Below are 27,442 nucleotides of genomic sequence, written 5' to 3'. Positions count from 1 at the left end.
CGGTGAACTCGTGCAGTGGCGTGAGGTGAAAGCGTGCACAGGTGACGTGATCGTTTCTGCAGTGGTTTCATGGACATGATGTGTAGGTAAATAAAACAAGGTGTGGTGAAGTTCCCCAGATCAAGGTATGGTTACCAACCAACCAGTGACTGACTGGTAATGTTTTAACCAATCACAATCAATCTCTCATACGTAACGTACAGTACAGCAGTGGTTTCCAAACTCTTTTGTGACCAAGTAAGGAGCTTATATCTAATCTTGATGTACAAGTACACCCCCTGGACATGACGCTAGTATGTCACAGGTATTTACCCCAATCCAACCCTGGAGGCATTGGGTCCCATTTTTAGTCTTTGGTATGACCCCGATCGGCGACCTCCAAATCTCAGGGCAAGACACTGAAACCGCAAGGCCACTGAGCAGTTGAAAGTGGATAAAATTATAATAATGTTTACGGTATAGAATTTGCCTCTGTATTGGGAAATGAGGTACTGAAATCATGCATTTTTGTATATTTGTATAAAGGTAATAGCGTCCCTCTGCCTCGGTGGCAGCGGTGGCCGAACGGTTTGCGGAGCGGTCTTGTTACCGGAAGGTCGCCAGTTCGAATCCCCGGACTGGCACGTTAAAATGACCACCGCTGAAGTGCCCTTGAGCAAGGCATTGAACCCCTACCATGAAATGTTCTATGAGCAGGGTGTGGCTGTAAACAAGCATCTCGAGCTTAGTCCACTTCCCTGGGTAAACAAAGAACTTTGCTTTGCTTTGCTCGGCACACTGTTTGGCACCCACTGCAGTAAACCGACGTTTACAAGTTCCATACATAAACCTTGATCAACCCAAAACACAAAGTGACATTCAGTGCTCTTTCCAACCACCACCTTTAACTTCACAGTCTAAACTCTATCAGGACAGGACATTGGGGTAGTGAACCACATACTAGGGCATTCACTTCTAGTCATTTTTACTAGTTGACTAGTTGCCTAGTTTACTAGTCGACTAGTTAAAAAAAGAAAACATTTTTTTTAATTATCTTTTTGGAAATAAAAAATTGTACATTTAAAAACTGTGTACATTGGTGACTATAACTATAATCTACCTGATCTTGAGGCCTACAAAATTGGGGGGAAAAAATTAAAAATAACTTATCAACTAGTCAAATAGCACCAACAAGGTCGACTAGTGGATTTACTAGTCGACTAGTAAACTAGTCGACTAGTTGCTTAATGCCCTACCACATACCCAGTTCACAAAGTCACCCAGACACCATTCCAAGTGCTCAAACATACATACAGTAGAGAAGTGTGTATCCTATCCATGCACATAACTCTTTGGTGACTTTCAATAACAACAATTCAGTACACGTTATTATAGCATTGTTAACACAACATGACAACCAATGCATTGCACAAACTTTATATACTTAAAATCTTGACTAGTATATCAGATGTTATGAAATCAATGTTCAAGTTAATATTCTATTGATGTTAATTATATACAGTACTGTAATCATACTAACCTAACAAGGCCCCACAATCACAATATGCCGTTTGACTCCAATGATGAAGTGTTTCAATATTTATGTTTTATGTCTACGCAGCCATACAAACACTAATAGTCCCGACCTTGTGGAAGTTTTGGTAACATATAAATATATATTCCTTACTTTATTATACTTGAATTATTGTGTGTTTTATATCATATTCTACTGTATATGCATTGTACTTAACCCATTTTGGGCGGGAACCCCTTTTGGTGTTAGCATTACGTTATGCTTTGGCTATTGAAAAATAGCAGATCTACAAGCTCATAGCACGCCACCGAGTGGCGCGCTATGAGCTTGTAGGTATGCTATTTTTGAAAAATCGAAGAATGATACGCACGCGTGTCCTTTAGCTTTCCCTCTCATTGACATTAACGTCATCCTCTCTGACTGTGGTGGTCTTACCTGGTGAGCCCATCAGGCCTGGGGGTCCGGGGGGTCCCTGTGCTCCCTGGACGCCGAGTGAGAGGCCTCCCGGTGGTCCACGAGCTCCAGGAATACCATTGAGACCGGAGTCACCTGAGGTGATGAGAGAAAGTAGAATGTAAGCCTTTTGTGTTTTACATTCACCTTTACAAGCACTGTAATACATTGTAGTGGTGTTTTTGGTGACACCTCTGGTAGCTCCGTTGTCATTACAGCGTCAATAATGAATACAAAGAGTGATTCTAGTAGTACAGGACAGTAAACGCTACAGTAAAGTGCATGACGCACGCACGCACGCACGCACGCACGCACGCACGCACGCACACACACACACACACACACACAAACGCACACATATACCTTTAGCTCCAGGACCGCCATCGAAGCCTCCTCGTCCAGGCTGACCGGGGCTGCCAGGGAAACCGGAGTCTCCCTTAGGTCCAGGTCCACCTTTACCTCCGGGGAACCCTGGGGCTCCAGGAGCCCCCGACTGTCCCACGCCAGGCTCCCCCTATAACACACACACACACACGCGCACACACACACACACACACACACACACACACACACACACACACACACACACACACACACACACACACACACACACACCCACACACGTAGAGTTTTTATTTCTCATGCCTTAGATCAGAAATAATAAATAGCGGAGCAGTCAAGGTTTTCAGCGCAATTAATATTACTAAAGTAGTAATCCACTCACATTGACAGTACCTATACATGACCATATAATAATAATAATAATAATAATAATAATAATAATAATAATAATAACAACTAGAAATCCACTCTGTCAGCTGCCAACTTGCGCCATGTACAGTATGGCCTACTTGTGCGCAAGCAGAGAGTGCCACAAGGTGCGCTCACCACTGCTGGTACGACTGCTGCTCTGAGTCCTAAAGCTCTCTGCTGCTGTCCAGGTTTGAAATACAGCAGTGGTCAGTGGTCCCTCATTGCCCGGTGGAGTACACCGTCATACACACATACCCCCTATTGACCTTAAATACCATTTTTGAAACGTACTTTAGTTACGTCATCGAGAGCAGTGGTTTCTCATTGGCTGGTGGAATGTACCGACATACATACCCACAGCCGATCGCTGTTCTTGGTCCCTGATTGGCCGAGCGACGCCACAACATACATACATACTTGGTCCCTGATTGGCCGAGCGACGCCACCGGCATACGCAGCCGATTACAGTACTTGCGCGCTCTGCTTGCGCAAGTAATAACAATAACTAGAAAATACTGTTCCTGAAGAAACAGTGTGGCCCCGAGTAGCTCTCTACTCGATGATGTATTGACCCACATACGCACACACAGCCCCCCCTCCCTCTGTTTTCCTATTGGTTGACCCACATGACGTCACACAGCCCAGAGGGACGTCACACACGGCCCCCGGGAATAATTCTGATAACAGAATTGACTCGCCACTCAAGCACACAATAATAATAATAATAATAATGTCACCTTGGATCCTGGGAATCCAGGCGATCCAGGGAGACCGTCCAGTCCTGGTCTGCCTCCTCCACCGGGAGCTCCTGGCCCGCCGGGAGTACCTGGGAAACCTGAGGGAGGAGGATGGGTTATGATGTGGTTATGATGGTGTCGGCCATTTTGTTTTAGAATACAACATGACAATCCCTTTTGATCATTGGATGGTATGGCTGACTTTAACCCATTCAGGCCTGACGTCGAAATTTAAAAAAAAAAGTTTTCTAAATCATGACAATTTTCGGAAAGATTTGAGGCACATTTTAACGATTTTTCAAAAATAGCAGACCTACAAGTTCATAGCGCGCCACTCGGTGGCGCGCTATGAGCTTGTAGATCTGCTATTTTTCAATAGCTAAATTATAACAATGTTTAAAACACCAAAACGGGTTCCCGCCCCAAAATGGGTTAATGGTTAATGTGGTTAAACGCTAACGTGACATGGATGCGTTCCAGGTCTCAATGGATTAACCCATTTAGGCCTGACCTCAAAATTAAAAAATAATTCTTCTAAAAAGTTTTCTGAAATAAATATTTTCACGATTTTTCGAAAATAGCAGACCTACAAGCTGGCGCGCTACGAGCTTGTAGATCTGCTATTTTTCAATAGCTAAATTATAACATAATGAGTGCCATATAAAAGTAGCAAGTATAAGTACTCATCATGCAGTCCATTTAATTAATGTCCATTTCAAGTTCGTCATGTACAAAAAAAGAAAATAAATAGCCGATCGAGCTTGTAGATCATTTATTTTCAAATGGCCAAAGTATAGGGTCAAAGTGGTTAATGTATGTTTTGTAATAATATAAAAAATCTTCAAAGTGACTAGTAACTAAAGTTTTCTAATAATTGAAGTGGAGTAGTACTTGGAGTAGTACATGTAGTTAGCTACTTTACAGAGAAGGAGAGATTTGAAGATAAGTTTAGGAAATCAACTGTTGCCCTCCATGAGGCGGTTTAGAGTCCCTACATTTAACAGTTTGACGCCATACCCCGCGGAACCCGCCTTTTAATCAAATATCCTACGCTGCCTGGATTGTTGTATTACCTTTGGAGCATACGCTGAAGTATTTGGGCGTTTGATCCGTGAAGATCGGGTAAAAAATGGTCGTTCGTCTTGTTCAGATGCACCAGCGGCCATGACAATGCGAAACGAAACCAAAGTGCAGAGCAAGTTGTAGTCCAAACAACCCCCCCCCGTCCACTTGCATTGGGCTCAATTTCCCAGAAGCCCTAGCAGCCCAGCATAAGTTTCGATTTCCGGTTTCGTCATCAGCACACAAAGCTAACTCCCTCTGCAGCGCGGCAGAGGCGGACTTTTTTTATTATTATTAATGCGATGCGATTTAGACACATAAAACAAATAGCGGGGATGTCGTAGTACGCAGCATCGGAAAACACTGGAGTAAACAATTCTCGGCCGTCAAACTGTTGAGAAAAACAGACTAAAGAACTAATTTGTACACCAGTCCGTCTTGCTTCCAAACCAAAATCGCTAAACCAGTGGATATGTTCTCGTTCCCGATTGTCTCTGGGTTTTTTTTATCCTGTAATGTCTACCATTTTGTAATGTACGTCTATGGCTTGTCTGTTTCTCGAACGGTGACGTCATGGACGCAAAGCAGATTTCAGTGTAAGCTGACAATAAAGTTGTATCGTATCGTATCGTATCGTAAATGGAGATGGCGAGATTAGATGGAGTGGTAGAACAAGGAACAGGCGGCGTGGCTGTAGACTAGAGAGAGAGGAAGCAGAGGAGAGTAGACCAATAGAAAGAGAGCACCACCCTGGTTCTTTGTACCGTACCTTTGGCGCCGGGACCACCGGGAAGTCCTATACCAGGAAGTCCTGAATCACCTTTGGCTCCTGGTCCCCCGGGGAAACCAGGTGAACCGGGCCCTCCAGGGTTACCTATAACAACAATGAAGCACAACATATAGCCAATCAGAAGATTCATATACATTGTGATTATTCTTAGCTGGAGTGATTCGTCGAGAGCTTGAATTGAAATAGAAAGGGGCCGAGGACCCCCACATAGCCATAGCTTCTGACTGCGGCGAAATTGTCTTTAAAAAAACATCTAAATAGCGATAATAGTCAATCTGCAAGCTCACATGTTATGTGTCCATCTTGCAGATCGGCAATTATCGCTATTTGGGGAAAATCTTTGGAAATCGTTTAATAATGACATGGTTAAACTAGCACGGTAATTTATTAATTGAATTTGGAGTCTATAGGGTTGAGAGTATTTACAATGATTAGCTAAACAGAGAATTGTAATGCGTTGTGTGTGTGTGTGTGTGTGTGTGTGTGTGTGTGTGTGTGTGTGTGTGTGTGTGTGTGTGTGTGTGTGTGTGTGTGTGTGTGTGTGTGTGTGTGTGTGTGTGTGTGTGTGCGTGTGTGTGTGTGTGCGTGTGTGTGTGTGTGCTGGGTTTTGTACCTGGCTGTCCAGGCTGACCGGGGTCTCCGTCCTGTCCTCTTAGTCCTGGATGTCCCTTCTCAGCCACCGTTATACCTGGCTCGCCTTTACCACCTGTAGGAAGGGGGCAGGGTGCAAAGGTCAAAGTTGAAATTCATTTAAATGAGGTGACAATGCATTTGTCAATGTGTTTAAAGATGAGTGAAAAAAAAGGTTAAGCGTTTCTAAGATAGATGGGCAGTAAAGATGTAAAGATTAACCTATACAATATTCTTATTGTATATGTTAATCTTTAATCTTTAATTGCCGACAAAATCAACTGTAGATTTAGTCAACTAAAAGCAAAACATTTAGATGACTAAAATATGGTTTTATTCAAAAGGCTATGACTAAAACTATATCAAAATGTGCTGTCAAAATCAAAACTTCCCGGCATAAGGTCACTTTTGGCAAAAAAGAAAGGATCTACTGACAAAGCTAACAGATCTACTGACTGTTAGCTTGTAGATCTGTAAGGAACATGCTTACCTGGACCGCCAGGGTTACCAGGTCTTCCCGAGACGCCCTGGACACCTTTCTCTCCTCCGGGGCCCTGGGGTCCAAAGCCGGGGCCGCCTGGGGTCCCCCTGTCACCTGGTTGACCCTGTAGACCCGGCTCGCCTGATGGACCTCGCTCTCCTTTTACCTGCAGGGAACCCTGGGAGATGGACACGGAAAGATGGTGGTATTTCATATTGGAGCTGGGATGGATGGATGGATGGATGGATGGATGCTGGGTGTATTCATGAATGCATGGTGAATCAATAACAAGACCGATGATGACCAGGGTTCATTGTGCTGTGGACTTTTTAACTAGTGGGGCTATGTTGCACGCAAGTGCACACGGTTCAATCGCCGATTGAAATAACCTCTTATAAATGTCGATCTATTTATTAACCTATTCTATTGACGTGCGTAATGGGGGAAACTTTTGTGTCGTCATAATCAGGCTATGCATTTACCTTGCAAACATCACCTCTGTAACTTTCATGAATCCATCAGCCACTGTTATCCAACTCCTTAGACTACTTCAGATGGAACATCTGACCCAGTAGTATGACGACTAATACCACTTTAGCAGTTTGACACCATGGACCGTCAACATTAGGGATGTCCCGATACACTTTTTTCGCTTCCGATCCGATCCCGATACCTCGATTTCGGTGTTAGCTATAACACAGCGATAGCGATACCGAATACCGATACCAGTGTTGTGATCTCGTGTTGTGTTTATAGCTATATATCTGGTGTTGTGTTTATAGCTATATATCTGGTGTTGTGTTTATAGCTATATATCTCGTGTTGTGTTTATAGCTATATATCTGGTGTTGTGTTTATAGCTATATATCTCGTGTTGTGTTTATAGCTAACTAGCTGTATATCTCGTGTTGTGTTTATAGCAGACTCCTCACTCAAATGTGCACTTGCCGTTTGGGCAACCACTTACCCCTGTGTCGGGATCTGTGCTTAGACTGGCATATTCACCGATACCGATATGGCCCGATATGACAAATAAGGGGCTAATCCGATACTTTTCCTGATACCGATACAGTATCGGGACAACTCTAGTCACCATTGATATGCATCAAGGTTGGTCACTCCTGCTATTTCAAGCTGTGACACTCGGCAGTTGATCGGCAGGTTTTGTTAGCGAGGTTAGCCGTGGATAGCCACACCGACAGCTCACCCCTGCCGATGAATAATTATACAACAGGTCGTTTCGAGGAAGCAATCTGATTGGTTGAAACGGCTTCTAGCCGTGGATCAAACCAGCACCATTCACCACCTAATCAAAACAAAGAATTCAGCTGCTCTGTTGTCCCAGAGCGCTAGCAAACTCGGTGGCTAGGCTAGCTAGTTTATTGGGACATTTGTGGTCGTAGTGACTACATCTGTCATTAAAAAAATATTTTTTTTCAGCGATTTTCTTAGTTTTAAGGGTAACTGTTGTATAATTTTAATATTACACTCGAGGGTGTGGTTTAAGGTGATTATTGCCACTTCAGTGATGCTTGCGGAACTCGACTTCGTCTCGTTCCTTACCGCATCACTGGCAATAATCACGTTAACCCACACCCTCTCGTAATATTGCTTAAATCACACACACACACACACACACACACACACACACGCACACGCACACACACACGCATGGAGCCTCCACTCACAGACGCTCCTTTAGCTCCAGGCCCTCCGGGACCACCATCCCGACCGGGGCGTCCGTCCAAACCGGGCAGGCCGGGGGGTCCGGGGAAACCGCTGTCACCCTTCGTTCCCCTCCCACCGTCTACGCTTATGGCGTCGCCTGGCTCTCCCTTCGCTCCGGGGAATCCTGGGCTTCCGTTGCCGCCAGAGGTACCCTGAATGAGATGAAGGGGTGAGGAGAGGGAGGAGGGTGAACGGGAAGGAGAGTCATTAGTTTTACGCACATGTTAGGTAAAAACATTGCAACATGCACATTCTGCTATTTGACATGTCGATCGCTCTATCGCGACGTCGCCTGCTTCTAAACCAGTGTTGTTTTTGGCAGCAAATTTAGATTTTAGTTTTAGTCATGGTCTCTTGAATAGTTTTCATTTAGTTTTAGTCACATTTTAGTCACATGGAATGTTTTAGTCTTAGTCTAGTTTTAGTCGACTAAATAGCATGAGATTTTAGTCCACTAAATCTAGTTGATTTAGTCGAACAAAATGTATTTTGGCGGGCCTTGATGCCGTCGTAATGACTGTTTTTACACTTGCTGAAAATAGCAGATCTACAAGGTCACAACGCGTCGCGAGCTTGTAGATCGGCTCTTTTCAGCATGCAACTAATTGTAAAATGACTTATACTGGATCTCTTGTCCACTAGTCCCTTCCTAACATTTTAGTCTAGTTTTTATTTGTTGACGAAATTTAGTTTTTGTCTGTGGAAAAAGGTAGTCGACGAACATTTTTCGTCTTAGTTTTAGTCGACGAAAACAACACTGTTCTAAACCCCTCGAGCGAAAGCGGGAAAGTGAACGGAAGGCAGGAGAGAACAAGGGAGTGCTTACGGGGGGACCGACGGAGCCGGGGTTTCCTGGGAATCCTCTGTCTCCTTTGGCACCTGAACCGCCAGGACCACCTGGAGTGGAGAGTGGAGAGGACAGGAGTTAAGTATGTTTTTTTATTGTTAGTTTGTTAACAGCACAAGCTATCTTATCACTGCTATGCCGATGACACTCAACTGTTTCTATCCTTCCCCCCCCCCACCTCTTCTACTCAGGTGGAAGAACGCATCACTGGCATGCCTGGCTGACATCTCACAGTGGATGTCTTCTAACCACCATCAAGCTGAACCCAGACTGTGCTAAACAATTTCAGAGCATACCTATAGACAAATTCACAGAGGCTTGCCTGGGTGCGGCCATTACTGAGGTGTACCATTAAGCGCAGCAGCACTGATTAGCTACACCTGGCCTACGGAGCACCTGCTCCATGGATTACACCTCAGTAATGGCCGCGCCCAGGGCACCCCTCTGTGAATTCGTCTATAAACAATAACATTTTCGGGAATCAAATGAATCGTGAACAAAGCTGTAGAACTTCCCTTGAATTAAATTGACAGCCCTAAGCAAGACATTTGTAATATAATATGTCTTCTCTCTTTGCTGCATCTCATTCCGTTTTGTTCTCTCTCCGACATGAACAGAATAAACGGCCGTGGTTGGTTCTTTCTTACCGGGGAAGCCGGGCGTTCCGGGAGGTCCCTGAGGTCCGGGAATGCCGCTGACGCTGCCGACGCAGTTCACACAGGTGTCTCCCTTGTCACCTGGAAAATAACAGCAGCGTTTCATCACACCGTACCACATTAACCACTTTCAGGTCATAGTGGAAAAATTGCAGGAAAGAATGTGTTATTATTATTGTTGCAATTACTATTTTAAATAATAACATTATTATGTTACATTAACCCATTTAGACCGGGAACATCTTTCAATCCAAGAACCCCTTTTGGGGTTTTTGTTGCTATGTACAGTACGGTATATTGCAACGTAATTTTTTTTGAATGAATATTTGAAGTAGAATCGGCCTCACGTCTAAATGGGTTAACCCAATTAGGGCTGATGTCGAAATAAAAAAAACTTTCGCTCTGAAAGAATATATATTCAAAGATTTATGCCGCATTTTTACGATTTTTCAGAAATAGCAGACCTACAAGCTCGTAGCGTGCCACTCGGTGGCGCGCTATGAGCTTGTAGGTCTGCTATTTTTCAATAGCTAAAGTATAGCATAATGCTTAGTTAAAACACCAAAAGGGGTTCCCGCCCAAAATGGGTTAAGGCTGGGGGTGGAGAATACATTTATTACTGTCATTTGAATTCCCGAATGTCCACACTCATTTCTGTGTAGTTGTATCGAGACTGCCACTCACCATGATTATTATTATAATTTATTAATAATGTTACATTCATGTAACCAGCCCACACACACCCACCTTTCTGTCCGGACTCTCCCTGATAACCTCTCTCTCCCTGGCCACCGGGGCGGCCGGGCTCTCCTCCGATACAGTTGCCGCCTGTGCTGGAGAAGCCTGGAGGTCCGGGGGGTCCCGGACCTCCCGGTGGCCCAGGACCACCACCCCGCCCGGGGGGACCGGGCAGGGACAGTCCCGGGGCACCGCCGTCTCCCTGGTCACCTTTGGCACCAGGGTAGCCTGGAGTACCCGACGAACCACTACCGCCACCACCTGAGGACGGGCGCACGGTTAAACCGGTGTTCATTCTGTCGACTGAAAACTATGACGAAAGAATGTTTTGTCCTTTTTTTTCACTGACAAAAACGAAATAAAAAACAAAATAGAAACTAAGCTATGATGACTAAAAGACTAAATATATTGACAATTTTGTTCAGCAAATAAAAACTAGACTAAAATGTTAGGGATGGACTAGTGGAGAAGTAGCCTCGGAAACCCAGACGTTTTTATTTCCAGGGAGAAAAAAAAAAGTCTGGGTCCGAGTCCATTTCAATTTGGCATAGAGTAGCGCAAACGTCGATCACTCTCTGCTGATTTCTGATCGTCTGCACCTTTGTTAAATTGACGCACACACGCACACCCGTACACACACACACACACTCCTCTCTCTCTCTCTGTCGCTCTAATTAATTAGTCTCATGTCCAGCAGCTGCGCACAGTTTCTGCCGGCGGATCCTGCCGGGAGCTGCCTATGCCATAGAAAGTATAGGTGAGTTCCAGGCTAGTGGAGAAGAGATCCAGTAGAACTTTTCTCCAATATTTTGCTGCGCTCTGAAAATAGCAGATCGGCTATTTTCTTGCATTCCATTAAGGCCGCCATCCAAGCCTGCCAAAATACTATTATTGTTGACTAAATAAACTGTAGATTTAGTCAACTATGATATGATATTTAGACTAAAAATAAACTACACTAAGCTAAAACTTTTCAGATGACTAAAATATGACTAAAACTAAATGAAAATGTATTATTTATCAAAATTAACACTGGGTTATGGGTGTGTAATGTGATGTGCGTGCGTGGCTGCGTGCGTGCGTGCGTGCGTGCGTGCGTGCGGTCATGTGGGTACTCACCCCCTGATCCTGGCTGTCCAGGTGGTCCTGTCAAACCTGTACAAGACATAAAGGAAAGGTCAATGTTAAACCGTTCAAACAAAACGTTGTGGCTGTGTGAGCGTTCCAATACTCATTGATTGAATGCTTCATTAACAGTTTGCAGGAAAAAAATCACACCCGTGTGAACTGAGTGGCGTAAGGTCTTATATAGACTGATCAGCTGTGGTCTGACGTAATGTCTGACGTAATGAAATCACACCCGTGTGAACTGGGTGACCATAGCAACCATGCTCATTTTTTGGTACGAACAGACAGACAAACAGACACGTAAACTAACAAAGCCAGTTGTAGGAGTGGTTTACACCACTCAAAAAGAGCACAGGAAAGTACAGTTCAATACAAGGTCTGGTAAGAGGATTTAAACCCAAGAAAGCTTATATGGCTTGTTTCCATTGGGGTCCTTCACATTTAATTCGTTGGATAGTGTACTCACTGTACTGTACTGTGTGTGTGTGTGTGTGTGTGTGTGTGTGTGTGTGTGTGTGTGTGTGTGTGTGTGTGTGTGTGTGTGTGTGTGTGTGTGTGTGTGTGTGTGTGTGTGTGTGTGTGTGTGTGTGTGTGTGTGTGTGTGCTAGGGCATTCACTTCTAGTCATTTTTACTAGTTTTTTTTTTCTTTTTTGAAATAAATATTTGTACATTTAAAAACTGTGTACATTGGTGAATATAACTATAATCTACCTGATCTTGAGGCCTACAAAATCGGGGAAAAAAAAAAAAAAAAAAAAATATATATATATTTTTTAGTACCAACAAGGTCGACTAGTGGATTTACTAGACGACTAGTAAACTAGTCGACTAGTTCCTTAATGCCCTAGTGTGTGCGTGCGTGTTGTGTACTGACCTGTTGGTCCTCTCTCTCCTTTGCGTCCGTCTTGTCCATGGTAACCAGCCTCTCCTTTTTGTCCCACACCACCTGGTATAGGACCGATCACCTGGTATAGGACACACACGGAGCAACGTTATTACTGTACTGAACAATGCATGGCCCGGCCGCGGTGAACTTCTTAACATAACCCATTAACCCATTTTGGGGCGGGAACCCCTTTTGGTGTTAGCATTATGTTATGCTTTAGCTATTGAAAAATAGCAGATCTACAAGCTCATAGCGCGCCACCGAGTGGCGCGCTATGAGCTTGTAGGTCTGCTATTTTTGAAAAATTGAAGAACGACTGTCAGGATGTAGAAGATATTTTTAGAATCTGATCTCAGGTCAAAATGGGTTAAGAGACGGAGCTGAGACAATAATATTATTGCCGCGGGGCCTCTACAGCGGTGCCCGTTGGGCACTGGCCTACTTGGAACGATGCAAGTTGGAAATGCATACCTCCACCCAGATGCTATGTCCGTGTCTCCTTTATGCCCATTTATGGAGTTCTTTGTCATGGGCATGCCCAAATATGGAGTCTGGCCCGGGCAGAGGCCTTTTGTGGCCCGGCAGAGGCCTTTTGTGGCGGTTCTGGACAACCGTGGGTCCGACCGACTCGACGTTTTTCGAGTTACGTGGATTACAGACGTACAGAGACTTGGTGCATTTATAGTTAATGCTATTCTAAGAAGTCGTCAGCATAAGCAAGGGGCGATGTAGATAATTAGTGTTATTTGCCCATCAAGTGTTGCATTTTTTAAGGGTAGGACAATTATTATTAACACTTTAACATGGTAACAGAACTGAACTGTATTTTAAACTCTAGGTAAATTCATTTTAAACAAATCAATTTGAAAAAAAGGTGTGAAATACATAAAACGGAATACCCACCAGGCCTGGTTGTCCAGGGTGTCCACGATCACCCCTATCTCCCTGAGAGAGGGAGAGAGAGAGAGAGAGAGAGAGAGAGAGAGAGGATAGAGAGGTTAATGCACTCGCAGCCAACACCACCATCTGGTGGTTGAATTGTGTACTCCAGTCCAGGACCACCACTAGTTCATTTTCTATGCAGGACCCTATTATTCTGAAATAATAGGATCCAAAATGAAGAATCCGAGATATTCCCTAGATATAAAACTGTGTTCCAATAGACAGCATAAGCCAGCGGAAAATATTAACGCTTCTAAAGACTCTTAAATAGACGTTCATCACATTAGCTTTAGCGCATGGTCACTAGGTACTTTTGGGGGACCCGGAAACAAAAGGCGATCTCGACGCTGAGGGCGTTTTGGACCAGAAGGTGTCAAAAGGCGATCTCGGCGGTAAAAGAGTTAAAGCGAGCAGCTGCACCTGAAAATAATACGCTGTTTCACACAGTTAATTATAATAATAATACGACTTTTTATTTGTAACACACTCACAAATCTCAAAGTGCTACATGGCATAAAAAGGCAAAAGTTGGTTTAAGGACGCTGGAAATTGAATACATTGATTCAAATGTTTGTTTTTACAGGTAAGAAAATAACGGTGGGGGAAACTTACCCTCTCACCATCCCTTCCTGGTAAACCTGGACTTCCTCCGTCTCCTTTGCTACCCTGAAAGAAAGAAAGAAAGAAAGAAAGAAAGAAAGAAAGAAAGAAAGAAAGAAAGAGAGATTGTTTGTTACTTCCTCCCCATATGCAGTGAGCAACTGACAATAAATCACTGTGATAAGATATCAAAATGCTGGAGGTATGGTTCAACAGCAGCACTCACAGGGTAGCCAGAAGGACCAGGGTCTCCATCCTTGCCAGGTTTTCCCTGTAAGAAAAGACATGACATCAGTGTGACTCGGTTCTGACCAAAGTATTCCAACACATTTGAACGAATCATGACCTTTCAATCCCTTACCTTTGCGAGAGACTGAATTTGTTACACATTTCACACCTGACTGTATTTATTTGTATTTGTATTTATTTATTCAGCACAGTATAAAAAACAACACACTGAACATATAAATATAAGAAGGGTAAAGTGCTAGGCTGAGGCAAAAAAGCCCAAGGGGCTTATACGAGGCCTCTACCTATGTAAATCAAAATGAAACATTGTACAAGAGATATAGAATATCCAGAAGACATAATTGCAGTATATAAAACAAGAACAAAACAAAACAAAAAAAACAACAAGAACAAGATTAGAAGTATTGGTTATCTACATGATTAGAGTCTGTCTATGTGCATGGCATGTTACGTTGTGAAGCGTCCATTTTGTGTGTACTGTAGTTTATGGTTAATATATTACACTCACTCGTTTTCCCGCCTCTCCAGACTCTCCTTTATCTCCCTTGTTTCCTCCGGAGGGGCCCTGTTATATTAACACACAGAACCAACCATTATTATAATTATTAACAGACAGAACCATTGTTATATTATTGACACACGTTATTGAATCAGAAGCAGCTTTATTGTCACTCACATCACAGATTTACTGGTGCAAAGAAAACCCCTTTTGGTGTTAGCATTATGTTATGCTTTAGCTATTGAAAAATAGCAGATCTACAAGCTCATAGCGCGCCACCGAGTGGCGCGCTACGAGCTTGTAGGTCTGCTATTTTTGAAAAATCGAAGAACGACTGACATAGAAACATAGCTTTTTCAGAAAAACTGTCAGGATGTAGAAGACATTTTTAGAATCTGGGTTAAAAGAGCCACCACACCGCAATATAGGCAGTGGTGAAAGAAGTACTTGCATGTTTTTCTTAGGTAAAAGTATCAATACTGCAATGTAGATGTACTCTGTTATGAGTAGAAGCTTAAAACAAAGGATAAATCCACACATCTAAGCAAGACACCAGAGGTACTTACAGGAGGTCCTTGCTGACCATGGTCACCAGGGTTGCCACGTTCTCCTTCGTCACCCTACAACATCAAGACATTTTGTTATAACATATTTAAGTTTCACTTTCAAAACAGAACCCTGGCATTTACTCCAGCAAAGCGAAAGGGTTAGCTATGATGAATGGCCGGTCTCTCATCAGAGCACTCAAGATGCTGGGAGTGAAGGGACTGCATGCACAACAGAAGACCAAAACATCACGCCACGGTGGCTGTGGATCAAGCGGGGACCACACAAGCTACTGAGACACAAGCCGGGGCCTGAACTACCCTCGGCTGAAGCGGGGACCACACAAGCTACTGAGACACAAGCCGGGGCCTGAACTACCCTCGGCTGGGTCGCCTGGGCGAGGGAGTCTTATTCTTGTGAGACCCAAAACATCCCAGTGAACCCAGGATATATACATCGCTGATGATGTGTATGTGTTGAACCAAAAGTGATTATTAGAACTCAAATTGAGTTATTAAATGTATTATTAAATCTAAAAATGTCAGAGTATTGACACTGTTAGCAATAGTGGTCACTGGTTCCACAAGGAAACAACCCCAAGTCTTGACATGCTATTCTGCTTCCATCTAGTGTCTAAAGTGAGAGTTGCAGCTGCAAGTAGTTTTAAAGAGCCCGGAATGCCTTGTTTGGGCATTTCCTGCTGAGAGCAGTTTTTTTAATGGCAGAAGACTGGTGTAGAATAGATAGGGAGTGCACTGCCATCTTTTGGGCAGTGTTCCATGCTATGCCCTATAGACTCTGGAGTGTATTGCCATCTTCTGGCTAGAATAAGTAGTTCACTGGTGTGAGTAGTTCACACCCCCGACAGCTCTCCAGTCTCCACAAAAACAAAAAACCTGAACATTTTCAGGTTTCAGGTTTTCAGTTTCATGACTTTGACTTTTTTTTTATCCTTAACCATTTTTAGGCTGGGTGGGTTATAACATATTATTCTGTGGTCTGACAAAAATTGAATACACAACACTGCTTGTTCACCTACTTCCTGTTTGTAGGCCTACGTACTTCCTGTTGACAGCCACTCTAAATCAGTCAGTGTGCCTTCTGCCATTGAGATTCTATAGCAATTCAGAATGTCCTGAGACTCGACACGGAGTTGCTTAACCTTTTGAGATGGCTGCATAACATTTTCACAGTCTTCTTTTCATTCGGTAGGTAGGTTATTCTCTCTGGTCAGAGTTGGGGGGGTTTAGGAGTTTAACTCTTTTTTTTGGTGAAGTACGAACATATTCGTACCCCCCCAGCTATGGGACGTTATCAGTCAGGTAACCCCCCCCCTCCATATATGAAGTGGTTGAGCCCCCTAAGCAGCTTTTAACATTGGTCTGGTTGCTATGCAATGCCTCCAGCTATGGGATCTTTACAACTCCTCTCCATTTACCTCGGTTATACAAGCAGGCTTTTCAAAGCTCGCTGAAATCATGAGCACTGTCCTTGGTGATCGTCATCCATCCAAAGTTCGGATGTCATTTGTGACTTTGTCTCGCATCGCTCCCGACATGTAAACGTTTCTGGCGAAAGGTAAACAGTGTGTGCTAATGCTAATGATAGCCAATCCTTAGGCCTCACTCACACCTTCGCATCTAGCATACAACATTGATGCATGCTAGATGTAAACAAAGGGTTTGTTTACATCTTGCCCCAATGCATTTCCAATGGAAGTCGCATGGTTTGACACAACATTTGTGTTGTACGGCTTCCGGCTGTGTTTCGACTGCCCCCCTCCCCCTCATACAACAAAAATGTTGTGTCAAACCATGTGACTCCCATTGGAAATGCATTGTGAGCTTGCATCAGTCAACAAGTCTCATGCATCAGCTATACATCAATCTGTTGTGAAGGTGTGAGTCAGGCCTTAGAGTGAGAGTGAGCGCACGGGGCTACAGCGGGGATGAAAATGATCCTCTTAAAGTGAACGCAGGTGCTGTTAACACAGGTTAACTACACTAATGCTGCACACCTGGCGGCACAGAAATAATTCAGAACTCATCAGCTACGCGGTTGATATGCTCTCACACATCTCTATGGCATCAGATTCACCTTGTCTCCTCTCTGGATCTCCGATTCTGACGGCCTCTTGTGTTCCCCAACTTGTCCTGGTGGACCGGGTGGCCCTGGAAGACCCGTCTCTCCCTACAGACAGACAGACAGACAGACAGACAGACAGAGACAGACAAAGAAAGGGCAGTGGAAGGACAGAGACAGCAAAGAGAGGGGGACACAGAGACATTGACAATGAGTCAAACAAATCGAATGACATGGAGAATCTAAACAAGTTTTCTGATGTTGTGGTCGGTTCGTGGACATGAATGAGTTTTACCTTCACTCCTTTGGGTCCTTGGAAGTTCAGGCCCATGTTTCCCTGATGGAGGAGGAAGAAGAAGACATGTGGCCCTGAGTCAGTCAGTTTAAGGCCAGGTGAGATGAATACAGAAACTATAGTAAAATCACTTAGTGGAGGTGCTGGGTTCAAAAGGTGACATAGGAAAAGAGAAGGGAACCCGCACACTCAATATGCTCTAAATGTATTGACGACGTTTCGAGCCAAGGCTCTTCATCTGGTCAAACTCTTTGACTCTTTGACCAGATGAAGAGCCTTTGGCTCGAAACGTCGTCAATAAATGTATCTTTTGGAGCATATGAGCGTGCGGGTTCCCTTCTCTTTCCCCAGGTGAGATGAATAACCACGTGAATAATAGGATGAAGACAGTCACTTAACCACTGTGAACGTGGCATTTCATAATCGGCAAATGTTGTCAATAGAGTTTAAAGATCTACAAGCATTGGGACACGATGTGAGCTTGTAAATACGCTATTTTTTGCGATTTTGCTGTGCAACGAAGTACTTTACTGACATTTAACCCGAATCCTATGATCAATCTATTGTGAGGAAGACATGTTAAAACCCATTCTGGACGGGAACCCCTTTTGGTGTTTTAACTAAGCATTATGTTATACTTTAGCTATTGAAAAATAGCAGATCTACAAGCTCATAGCGCACCACCGAGTGGCACGCTACGAGCTTGTAGGTCTGCTATTTTTGAAAAAACGTGAAAATGCGGCACAAATCTTTGAATATATATTCTTTTAGAAGACTTTTTTTTTTATTTCGATGTCAGGCCTAAATTTAACCCACCGGCAGTCTGTCTGTCTGTGATAACGACGAACACCTCAATGCTGAGCATTGTGGGCCTATACTGTCTCAATACCGTATGTGTTATGCTAGATTTAAACCCAAAGTACTGCTGCCATCAGCGTTTTAAACTTACCTTAGGTCCTGAAGTACCTGGGGGACCTGGTCGACCCTAAAACAACAGCAGCGCAAACAACTTTGTTAGACACAACCAACTCATGTGGAAAAATACTCACATTGTCACAAAGTATCAATACCCTATTGTAGAAATAGTCGGTTACAAGTTAAAGTTTGGTATTCAAACTGTACTTGAGTAAACAAAAGTATTGACAATATACTTAAAGTACCAAAAGTAAACATACATACATACATGCAGAATGTCCCATTTCACAAGTTTTCTAATGTAAAACTCCTTTGAAAATAGCCGAGCTTGTAGATCGGCTATTTTCAAACAGCCAAAGTATATATGGGTCTGAATAATAATCCAAATCTACAAAGTAACTAGTAACTAAAAATTACAAATTACTGTATTACTGTCTAACCCTATGAATATTTAGTCTAACATGGGCCTACCCTCTTCTTTTTTCAAATTTTATTTCTGTGTTTTTTTTTGTGTTGAAATAGGTGAAGGGATGTATGTATGCACACAAAAAAAAATGGGTCAAAGTCAGCTAACAACAGTGACATGAAACATGTAGAAAAAATGTGAAAAGAAAATGTATTTGCTACAAAGAATTGTACATGTGATTGACTCAATAAAGTAATAAAAAAATAAAGTATCGATATTTGGAAATGCTCCAGTGAAGTAATAGTACCTTAAAATTGTACTTGCGTACAGTAGTTGAGTGCATGTACTTAGTTACTTTACACCACTGGCAACCAAAATACATGCACACAAGTTAACTTTAATTGATTTAATGTGTTTTCCTTGGTCTTTCGGGGCTTCCTTACCTCAAAACCTCTGGGTCCAGGAGGACCGGAGGGTCCTGACAATCCAGGTGGCCCATGTTGTCCCTGTAGTGACAAACACACACGTGTGTTATTATAAACATGTTATTCTCACTGTCTATGAGATATATACAGTACAGGTAGTACATTGTCTTATTATACATGTGTTCTCTCCACCGGAAACACATATTATTTGTATTATTCATTTTAAAAGCGCATTATTATCTGTGTATCCGACATACAGGTACATTATTGTTATAAATGTATTATTCACTCTATGGGATGAACAGGCATTATATTATTATGTATTATTATTATCATGATGTCTATGGGATTTACAGGTTATATTTTATTATTATTAGAACCCTATTTTCTGTGTCTATGGGACACACAGCTACAATATGTTACTTTATTATTATAAACATGTGTCTATGGGATGTCTATGCTATGGGATGTACAGGTATTATGCTATATTTTATTATACTATATTTTATTATAATTATCATAATACTCATATTGCCTGATGTCTATGATACGTACAGGTATTCCTGGGAGGCCTGGCAGCCCAGCTCCTCCTTTCTCTCCAAATCGGTTGGAAGTGATCACGTCTCCTGGATCTCCCTGTGAAAGAGACATGCAAGCATGAACTGACCATCACAGTACTGAAGCTCCCACTGGTAGGTGTTTTAATATGAACTGACCATCACAATACTGAAGCTCACTGGTAGGTGTTTTAACATGAACTGACCATCATAATACTGAAGCTCCCACTGGTAGGTGTTTTAACATGAACTGACCATCATAATACTGAAGCTCCCACTGGTAGGTGTTTTAATATGAACTGACCATAATACTGAAGCTCACTGGTAGGTGTTTTAACATGAACTGACCATCACAGTACTGAAGCTCCCACTGGTAGGTGTTTTAATATGAACTGACCATCACAGTACTGAAGCTTCCACTGGTAGGTGTTTTAACATGAACTGACCATCACAGTACTGAAGCTCTTACTGGTAGGTGTTTTAATATGAACTGACCATCATAATACTGAAGCTCCCACTGGTAGGTGTTTTAATATGAACTGACCATCACAGTACTGAAGCTGGTAGGTGTTTTAACATGAACTGACCATCATAATACTGAAGCTCACTGGTAGGTGTTTTAATATGAACTGACCATCATAATACTGAAGCTCCCACTGGTAGGTGTTTTAACATGAACTGACCATCACAATACTGAAGCTCACTGGTAGGTGTTTTAATATGAACTGACCATCACAATACTGAAGCTCCCACTGGTAGGTGTTTTAACATGAACTGACCATCACAATACTGAAGCTCCCACTGGTAGGTGTTTTAACATGAACTGACCATCACAGTACTGAAGCTCCCACTGGTAGGTGTTTTAACATGAACTGACCATCACAGTACTGAAGCTCCCACTGGTAGGTGTTTTAACATGAACTGACCATCACAATACTGAAGCTCCCACTGGTAGGTGTTTTAACATGAACTGACCATCACAGTACTGAAGCTCCCACTGGTAGGTGTTTTAACATGAACTGACCATCATAATACTGAAGCTCCCACTGGTAGGTGTTTTAACATGAACTGACCATCATAATACTGAAGCTCCCACTGGTAGGTGTTTTAACATGAACTGACCATCACAGTACTGAAGCTCCCACTGGTAGGTGTTTTAACATGAACTGACCATCACAGTACTGAAGCTCCCACTGGTAGGTGTTTTAACATGAACTGACCATCACAATACTGAAGCTCCCACTGGTAGGTGTTTTAATATGAACTGACCATCATAATACTGAAGCTCCCACTGGTAGGTGTTTTAACATGAACTGATCATCACAATACTGAAGACTGGTAGGTGTTTTAATATGAACTGACCATCATAATACTGAAGCTCACACTGGTAGGTGTTTTAACATGAACTGACCATCACAATACTGAAGCTCCCACTGGTAGGTGTTTTAACATGAACTGACCATCACAGTACTGAAGCTCCCACTGGTAGGTGTTTTAACCACTTAAACCCTCTATTCTATGTGTGTGTGTGTGTGTGTGTGTGTGTGTGTGTGTGTGTGTGTGTGTGTGTGTGTGGTGTGTGGTGTGTGTGTTGATTTTTGGCTGTTCAGATTGCATATAAACAATGCCACTTCAATCTGGACTTGCCACTTCATAGGCCAGTTGGGCCACTTTTCCCCCGTCTACACCACATCTCTTCACCAAAAATATCTACAAAAAGCCGATCTACAAACTCTTTGAGCTGCTATTTACAGTATGGCTAACGTTCCCCCCACCCCCCCCAGGATTATGGATGCTGGGGTTCAAGGGGTTAACACAAACGATCGATCGCTGTACTGACTGGACCGGTGGTGACCAAAGATGAGTCCGTTTCAGAGGCACGCAGCACTCACCTTTTGTCCTGGCAAACCAGGCACGCCCTGAAGAGAGAAAGGAAAATAAATATGGTCATGGCAGTGGTCAAATCACTATGGAGAATGTTAAAGTTAAAATAAAAAGGTGGAAATGATAGGCAACTGAAGTTTAGCATAAACCTGTTGCAAACACCTGTTGTGTGGAGAGAATAGACATAATTTGTCACAAATGGAGTTTGAATGGTGTTAGAATTACATTATGCTTTAGCTATTGAAAAATAGCAGGTCTACAAGCTCATAGCGCGCCACCGAGTGGCGCGCTATGAGCTTGTAGGTCTGCTATTTTTGAAAAAGCTATGTCAGCGAACGACTGACATAGAAACATAGCTTTTTCAGAAAACTGTCAGGATGTAGAAGAATTTTTAGAATCTGATCTCAGGTCAAAGTGGGTTAAACTGGACAGTTGTCTTCCGTGGTGTGACTGTGAGCTTACCGTCCGTCCATCCAGGCCAGGGATACCTCCACTTCCTGGATAACCTCTCTCACCCTGATAACCACACACACACACACACACACACACACACACACACACACACACACACACACACACACACACACGCACACACACACACATCGTTCAAGATCATTCGGATCAATATGAATTAAATATAATTTGCCTTTTATGGAGGCAAATAACCAAACAATCGACGTATTTAGTGTTAAAAGACCTTCATCAGTACAATAGATATTAAACTCTGTACTGTTATGTGGGCATAACGTGGCCTATGGTTGCATGTTGTTGTTGTTGCATGTGTCAATGTCTCATTTCTGAAAGAGTCTCTTCCTGGTACCTTTGTCCCGTTGCAGCCCGCCGTACCCCTTGGGCCAAAAGGTCCATCTCCTCCTGGCAGACCCTGGGAAATAAACAGCAAATGATGTCACTCCCGAAATGCACAGGTAGGATTTGGAAGCAGGGTTATGTTACTGATAGTCTCGCGTGGCCAGACCCACAATTTCCAAATGCTTCCGGTCACACAGTCTGGCAGTGGCGTGCACAGATAGACACTAGGGGGTGCTAGAGCACCCCCTGCCCTTTTGGCAATGTGCCCTTTAGAAAACAAAAATCCTTATTTTGTACAGTTACACTGTACAGTATGTGGACCATGGTGACATTGATCAATTCTTGATAAAAAGCTTCTAATATATTATTTAGGCCCCACAATCTATAAATCTCACACTATTAAGGCAACCGGCCCTTTTTTTCCACTTGAGCACCTGCCCCTCTAAATGTCTGTGCACGCCACTGCAGTCTGGGATACGGAAGCTCTTTCGATGATTAAGGGAGAAAGCGGATGTGAAGCCTCCTGCCCACTTCTGCTTCGTCTTTACAGTGGCACGCATATCTAATGTAAATTTAAATCATCTTGCTTCGCACATGAACGGAAATGACAGCTTCCGTTAATCGGATTTCGGTGTAGTTCCAGACTCTATAGTATTCAGGAGATTGTGGAATAGTTGTCTGGCTACACAAGACTACATTACTGATGACTGATTGCTGATGAATTGAGTACAATGGACCACAATGGAAACAAGCGCCGGGGGGCTTTTTTGTGTTATCCTATTAGCATAACCTTTGACTGTATACTGTTAACAAACCTGTTAATAAAGTATTCAATCAATCAATTATAGTTAACGGAACCTAACCAAATAACAAAAACTTCAGATTCATTGGAATAACATTTTAGTTAACTGAAATAAAAAATAACTAACTGAAGGCGTATTGTGTGTTTACAAAACAAAGTAATGCTAACTAAAATCATAGAGGAAATGTCATAGTTTTTGTCAAAAGGTTGTAGATCAGCTATTTTTCTGACCTTAATGAATCTTGCCCCTTGCCCATAATATTAAAACACACTAAAACTAATAAATAAACTAAACTTGCAAACTCGCTTTCAAAACAAATAAAAAAAACTGTCAACATGAAATAAAAAAATGTAACTAATGAAAAATACTATATAATATAATGACTTTGGTAGGAAGCAGTTCAACTCAATGATGTCTAAGTAATTCATTGGATTCATGAAAAGGCTGAAAAGAGGATCCATATTAATAATGTATCCGTAACTGAAGTGACATAGGCTATAAGCAAATATTTCAAGAGTTGAAGACAAGGGAAAAGGTTCAGCAACTCACGGGAATTCCTGGCATTCCTGGGAATCCTGGCAATCCAGGAGGTCCCTATTCATGGGCAGAAAATACAATCATAAATTAGATATCATAATTAATTGACTGTAGCCTGTAGAACAACACACTGATTCTAAGGTGTTTTATTTGATTTCCTGTTGAGAAGGAAAGAGGGCATCTGCTGGTCAAAAGAGGTATTACAACCTACCTGACTATGGACATTTAACACAGGTGAAGCAGTCACTCACAACCATGAAGGAATGAGGGCCTCTGCTTGTCAAGTGAGGTATTACAGCCTGACTTTGGAAGGCTTTGGAATTTTCAGTCCCAACCAACCCTATAGCTAAGACCCGGCCTCTCCCACTTACACACTCCCACTTGGACACTTTCCAGCCAGGCTCATTCATTCCAATGTAAATATCATGGATTTTACACATTAAATACTGGTTCATTTTTGGAACCAGACCTTCAAAATCTCTTCCAAATACAACAACAAGGCATGCCATATGCACTGGAAAAATATGTGCGTGGCATTTCTTTTTTAAAACAATGTTTTGTCATATAGGAAAACTATTGGTGGAGAGGTTTGTCTAATCCATGTTATGCTTAGCTGTGATTGGAAAGTGTTCGAAAAATGTTCGTCGACTACCTTTTTTCACTGTCGAAAACTAAATGAAAACTAAGCTATGATGACTAAAACTAAGACTAAATATATTGACAATTTCATCAACAAATAAAAACTAGACTAAAATGTTAGGAAGGGACTAGTGGACAAGAGATCCAGTATAAGTTATTTTACACTTGGTTGCATGCTGAAAATAGCAGATCTACAAGTGACGCGTTGTGAGCTTGTAGATCTGCTATTTTCAGCAAGTGTAAAATCAGTCATTACGACGGCATCAAGGCCCGACAAAACATTTTAGTCGACTAAATCAACTGTCGATTAAAGTCGACTAAAATCTTATGATATTTAGTCGACTAAAACTAGACTAATACTAAAACATTCCAGGTGACTAAAATGTGACTAAAACTAAATGAAAACTATTCAAGAGACTGTGACTAAAACTAAAATCAAAATTTGCTGCCAAAAACAACACTGAGTGTGACTAACGTGTGAAAAGGTGTGTGGGATACTGGGATCTACTTACTCTTATTCCTTTCGGACCAGATGGACCGCCTGGACCATCACTACCCTGAGAGACAGAGACGAAGTCAGACATTCAAGATAAATCATTTTATTTCCCCCCCAAATTCCCACAATGAAAACAATGGCTCTTATGATCTCCTTAGTGTAAAAAAAGTAGCTTCGAATGACAGTGAATAATTATGCTTCCGTGCAGCTGCAATGTTGGTGAGTTTAACGTCTCATATCAGTCTTAACCGGCCACGTAAGTCCCCTGACCTCATATCAGTCTTAACCGGCCACGTAAGTCCCCTGACCTCATATCAGTCTTTACCGGCCACATAAGTCCCCTGACCTCATATCAGTCTTAACCGGCCACATAAGTCCCCTAACCTCATATCAGTCTTAACCGGCCACATAAGTCCCCTAACCTCATATCAGTCTTAACCGGCCACGTAAGTCCCCTGACCTCATATCAGTCTTAACCGGCCACGTAAGTCCCCTAACCTCATATCAGTCTTAACCGGCCACATAAGTCCCCTGACCTCATATCAGTCTTAACCGGCCACATAAGTCCCCTAACCTCATATCAGTCTTAACCGGCCACATAAGTCCCCTGACCTCATATCAGTCTTAACCGGCCACATAAGTCCCCTAACCTCATATCAGTCTTAACCGGCCACATAAGTCCCCTGACCTCATATCAGTCTTAACCGGCCACATAAGTCCCCTAACCTCATATCAGTCTTAACCGGCCAAGTAAGTCAGTTTCACTTCCATGTTTCCTAATCACAGCCAGTAGGCTCCCACATGCAGTAGGTCGATAAGATCGTCTAGACTAGAGTAACCTACTGGTGATTATCAGTTGATAGCATTCAAAGTGGGTGGTTTGGGTGTAAATGGGCTGTCAAGGCCAGAAAGTCGTTTTTTGCCACTCAGTACTAGTGATAGGCGTTCCTGCATAACTTCCGGGTACGCTGCCCTGCGGGCGCAATCATAACTACGGTGTCAATCAGCTCTTATTATTGCCACTTGACACCGCAGTTATGGTTGCCGCTCGGCGGATTCGTCTACACCGGCTGCCATCAGTGTGACGTGGTCCGATAAGGAAGTGGTTCCCAAACCCTTTCAGGCCATGATCCCCAACATAGTAATAATTGAACTGATAAGCACTTTGAATTGTAGGAGTAGAGGCATTGCATTTTGTTTGACTCGGTTCCACAGATAAATATTGTGAAAGTAGAAGATCTACGCAAGGTGTTGTGAGCTTGTAGTGTTGCCTCTTTCTTCTTCTTATTTGACAATATTAGACCAATGTTTGACCAGTTTTTATAGTATAGTTTGTTGATTACTTTTGATGCAATCATGGTCGTATTTTTTGCTTAAAGTCCTTAAATTGACACTTCACTTTCATCTGAGGACCCCCCAAAAATCATGTGTGGCCAGCCAGATGCCATAACGTGCTGTTTTAAGTCAACTCGGATATGGTTGGAGGAGCTCTTTTTTCTGCAAGCAAGGCCCATAATAAGGCCCATAAGAGGTGTATCCCTGACTTACCTTCTCCCCGCGGCCTCCGAGGGGACCCTCGGGTCCAGGGAACCCTGGTACGCCAAGCTGTCCTGGGAGACCTGGGAAGCCCCTGTCACCCTGAATGAGAAAACAAAGAATACAATTCAGTATATCTTCTTCTTCCTTATTTTTTCTCGAATCCAGCCTGATTCGCTACGTTCATCTTTTTTGTCACTGGTCCTCTTTGACTCGTATTTCCATTACGTAGGCATAAAGTCAGGAAGTGACTTGAGTTTTGCATAGGATAACACTGGTCCTTTAATTATCATTATGAAAAGCAGATATATTTGTACGAAGGTCCCTCAAAGGTCCCCAGCTTGTTAGTGCTAACCGTTTTACGGTTAGCACTAACAAAGCTGTTATATGCACCAGAGGCAGAACTTTTAACTTTATCCTATTTTGGGCGGGAACCCCTTTTGGTGTTAGCATTATGTTATGCTTTAGCTATTGAAAAATAGCAGATCTACAAGCTCATAGCGCGCCACCAAGTGGCGCGCTACGAGCTTGTAGGTCTGCTATTTTTGAAAAATCGAAACATAGCTTTTTCAGACAACTGTCAGGATGTAGAAGACATTTTTAGAATCTGATCTCAGGTCAGAATGGGTTATTTCATGTGCACGCTATCCACCCACCTTGGTTCCTTTTACTCCACTGCAGTCACACTTTGATCCAACGCAGCCATGACAAGCCTGTGAGAGAGAGACAGAGAGAGAGAGAGACAGAGAGAGAGAGAGAGAGAGAGAGAGAGAGAGAGAGATCTGTTATGGATACTGAATATGCACTGTACCTGAACA

The 27,442-nt window shown here is 42.8% G+C and overlaps 1 protein-coding gene across 1 annotated transcript in view; it reads right to left on the bottom strand.

Annotated features, from left to right (window-relative positions):
- Positions 1-27,442, bottom strand: part of col4a5 (collagen, type IV, alpha 5 (Alport syndrome)) — an 87,134-nt gene that overhangs the window by 26,873 nt on the left and 32,819 nt on the right. The window contains exons 2-30 of the mRNA XM_079491002.1: positions 27,281-27,337; positions 26,637-26,726; positions 25,105-25,149; positions 23,966-24,010; positions 22,624-22,686; positions 22,266-22,319; positions 21,812-21,838; positions 19,918-19,998; positions 19,381-19,443; positions 18,566-18,601; positions 17,617-17,658; positions 17,337-17,429; positions 15,260-15,313; positions 14,703-14,759; positions 14,172-14,216; positions 13,958-14,011; positions 13,307-13,348; positions 12,392-12,482; positions 11,508-11,543; positions 10,398-10,649; positions 9,642-9,731; positions 8,974-9,044; positions 8,108-8,299; positions 6,429-6,597; positions 5,922-6,014; positions 5,288-5,392; positions 3,457-3,554; positions 2,330-2,480; positions 1,949-2,062 (exon numbers count right to left, since the gene is read on the bottom strand). Coding sequence (XP_079347128.1) covers positions 1,949-2,062; positions 2,330-2,480; positions 3,457-3,554; positions 5,288-5,392; positions 5,922-6,014; positions 6,429-6,597; positions 8,108-8,299; positions 8,974-9,044; positions 9,642-9,731; positions 10,398-10,649; positions 11,508-11,543; positions 12,392-12,482; positions 13,307-13,348; positions 13,958-14,011; positions 14,172-14,216; positions 14,703-14,759; positions 15,260-15,313; positions 17,337-17,429; positions 17,617-17,658; positions 18,566-18,601; positions 19,381-19,443; positions 19,918-19,998; positions 21,812-21,838; positions 22,266-22,319; positions 22,624-22,686; positions 23,966-24,010; positions 25,105-25,149; positions 26,637-26,726; positions 27,281-27,337 — 2,410 coding nt within the window. The remainder of the gene's footprint in view (positions 1-1,948; positions 2,063-2,329; positions 2,481-3,456; positions 3,555-5,287; positions 5,393-5,921; positions 6,015-6,428; positions 6,598-8,107; positions 8,300-8,973; positions 9,045-9,641; positions 9,732-10,397; positions 10,650-11,507; positions 11,544-12,391; positions 12,483-13,306; positions 13,349-13,957; positions 14,012-14,171; positions 14,217-14,702; positions 14,760-15,259; positions 15,314-17,336; positions 17,430-17,616; positions 17,659-18,565; positions 18,602-19,380; positions 19,444-19,917; positions 19,999-21,811; positions 21,839-22,265; positions 22,320-22,623; positions 22,687-23,965; positions 24,011-25,104; positions 25,150-26,636; positions 26,727-27,280; positions 27,338-27,442) is intronic.

The sequence above is a fragment of the Electrona antarctica genome (genome assembly GCF_951216825.1).
Source record: "Electrona antarctica genome assembly, chromosome: 21".
NCBI classification, from domain to species: Eukaryota; Metazoa; Chordata; class Actinopteri; order Myctophiformes; family Myctophidae; genus Electrona; species Electrona antarctica.
This window is presented reverse-complemented; position numbering and strand designations above follow the sequence as displayed.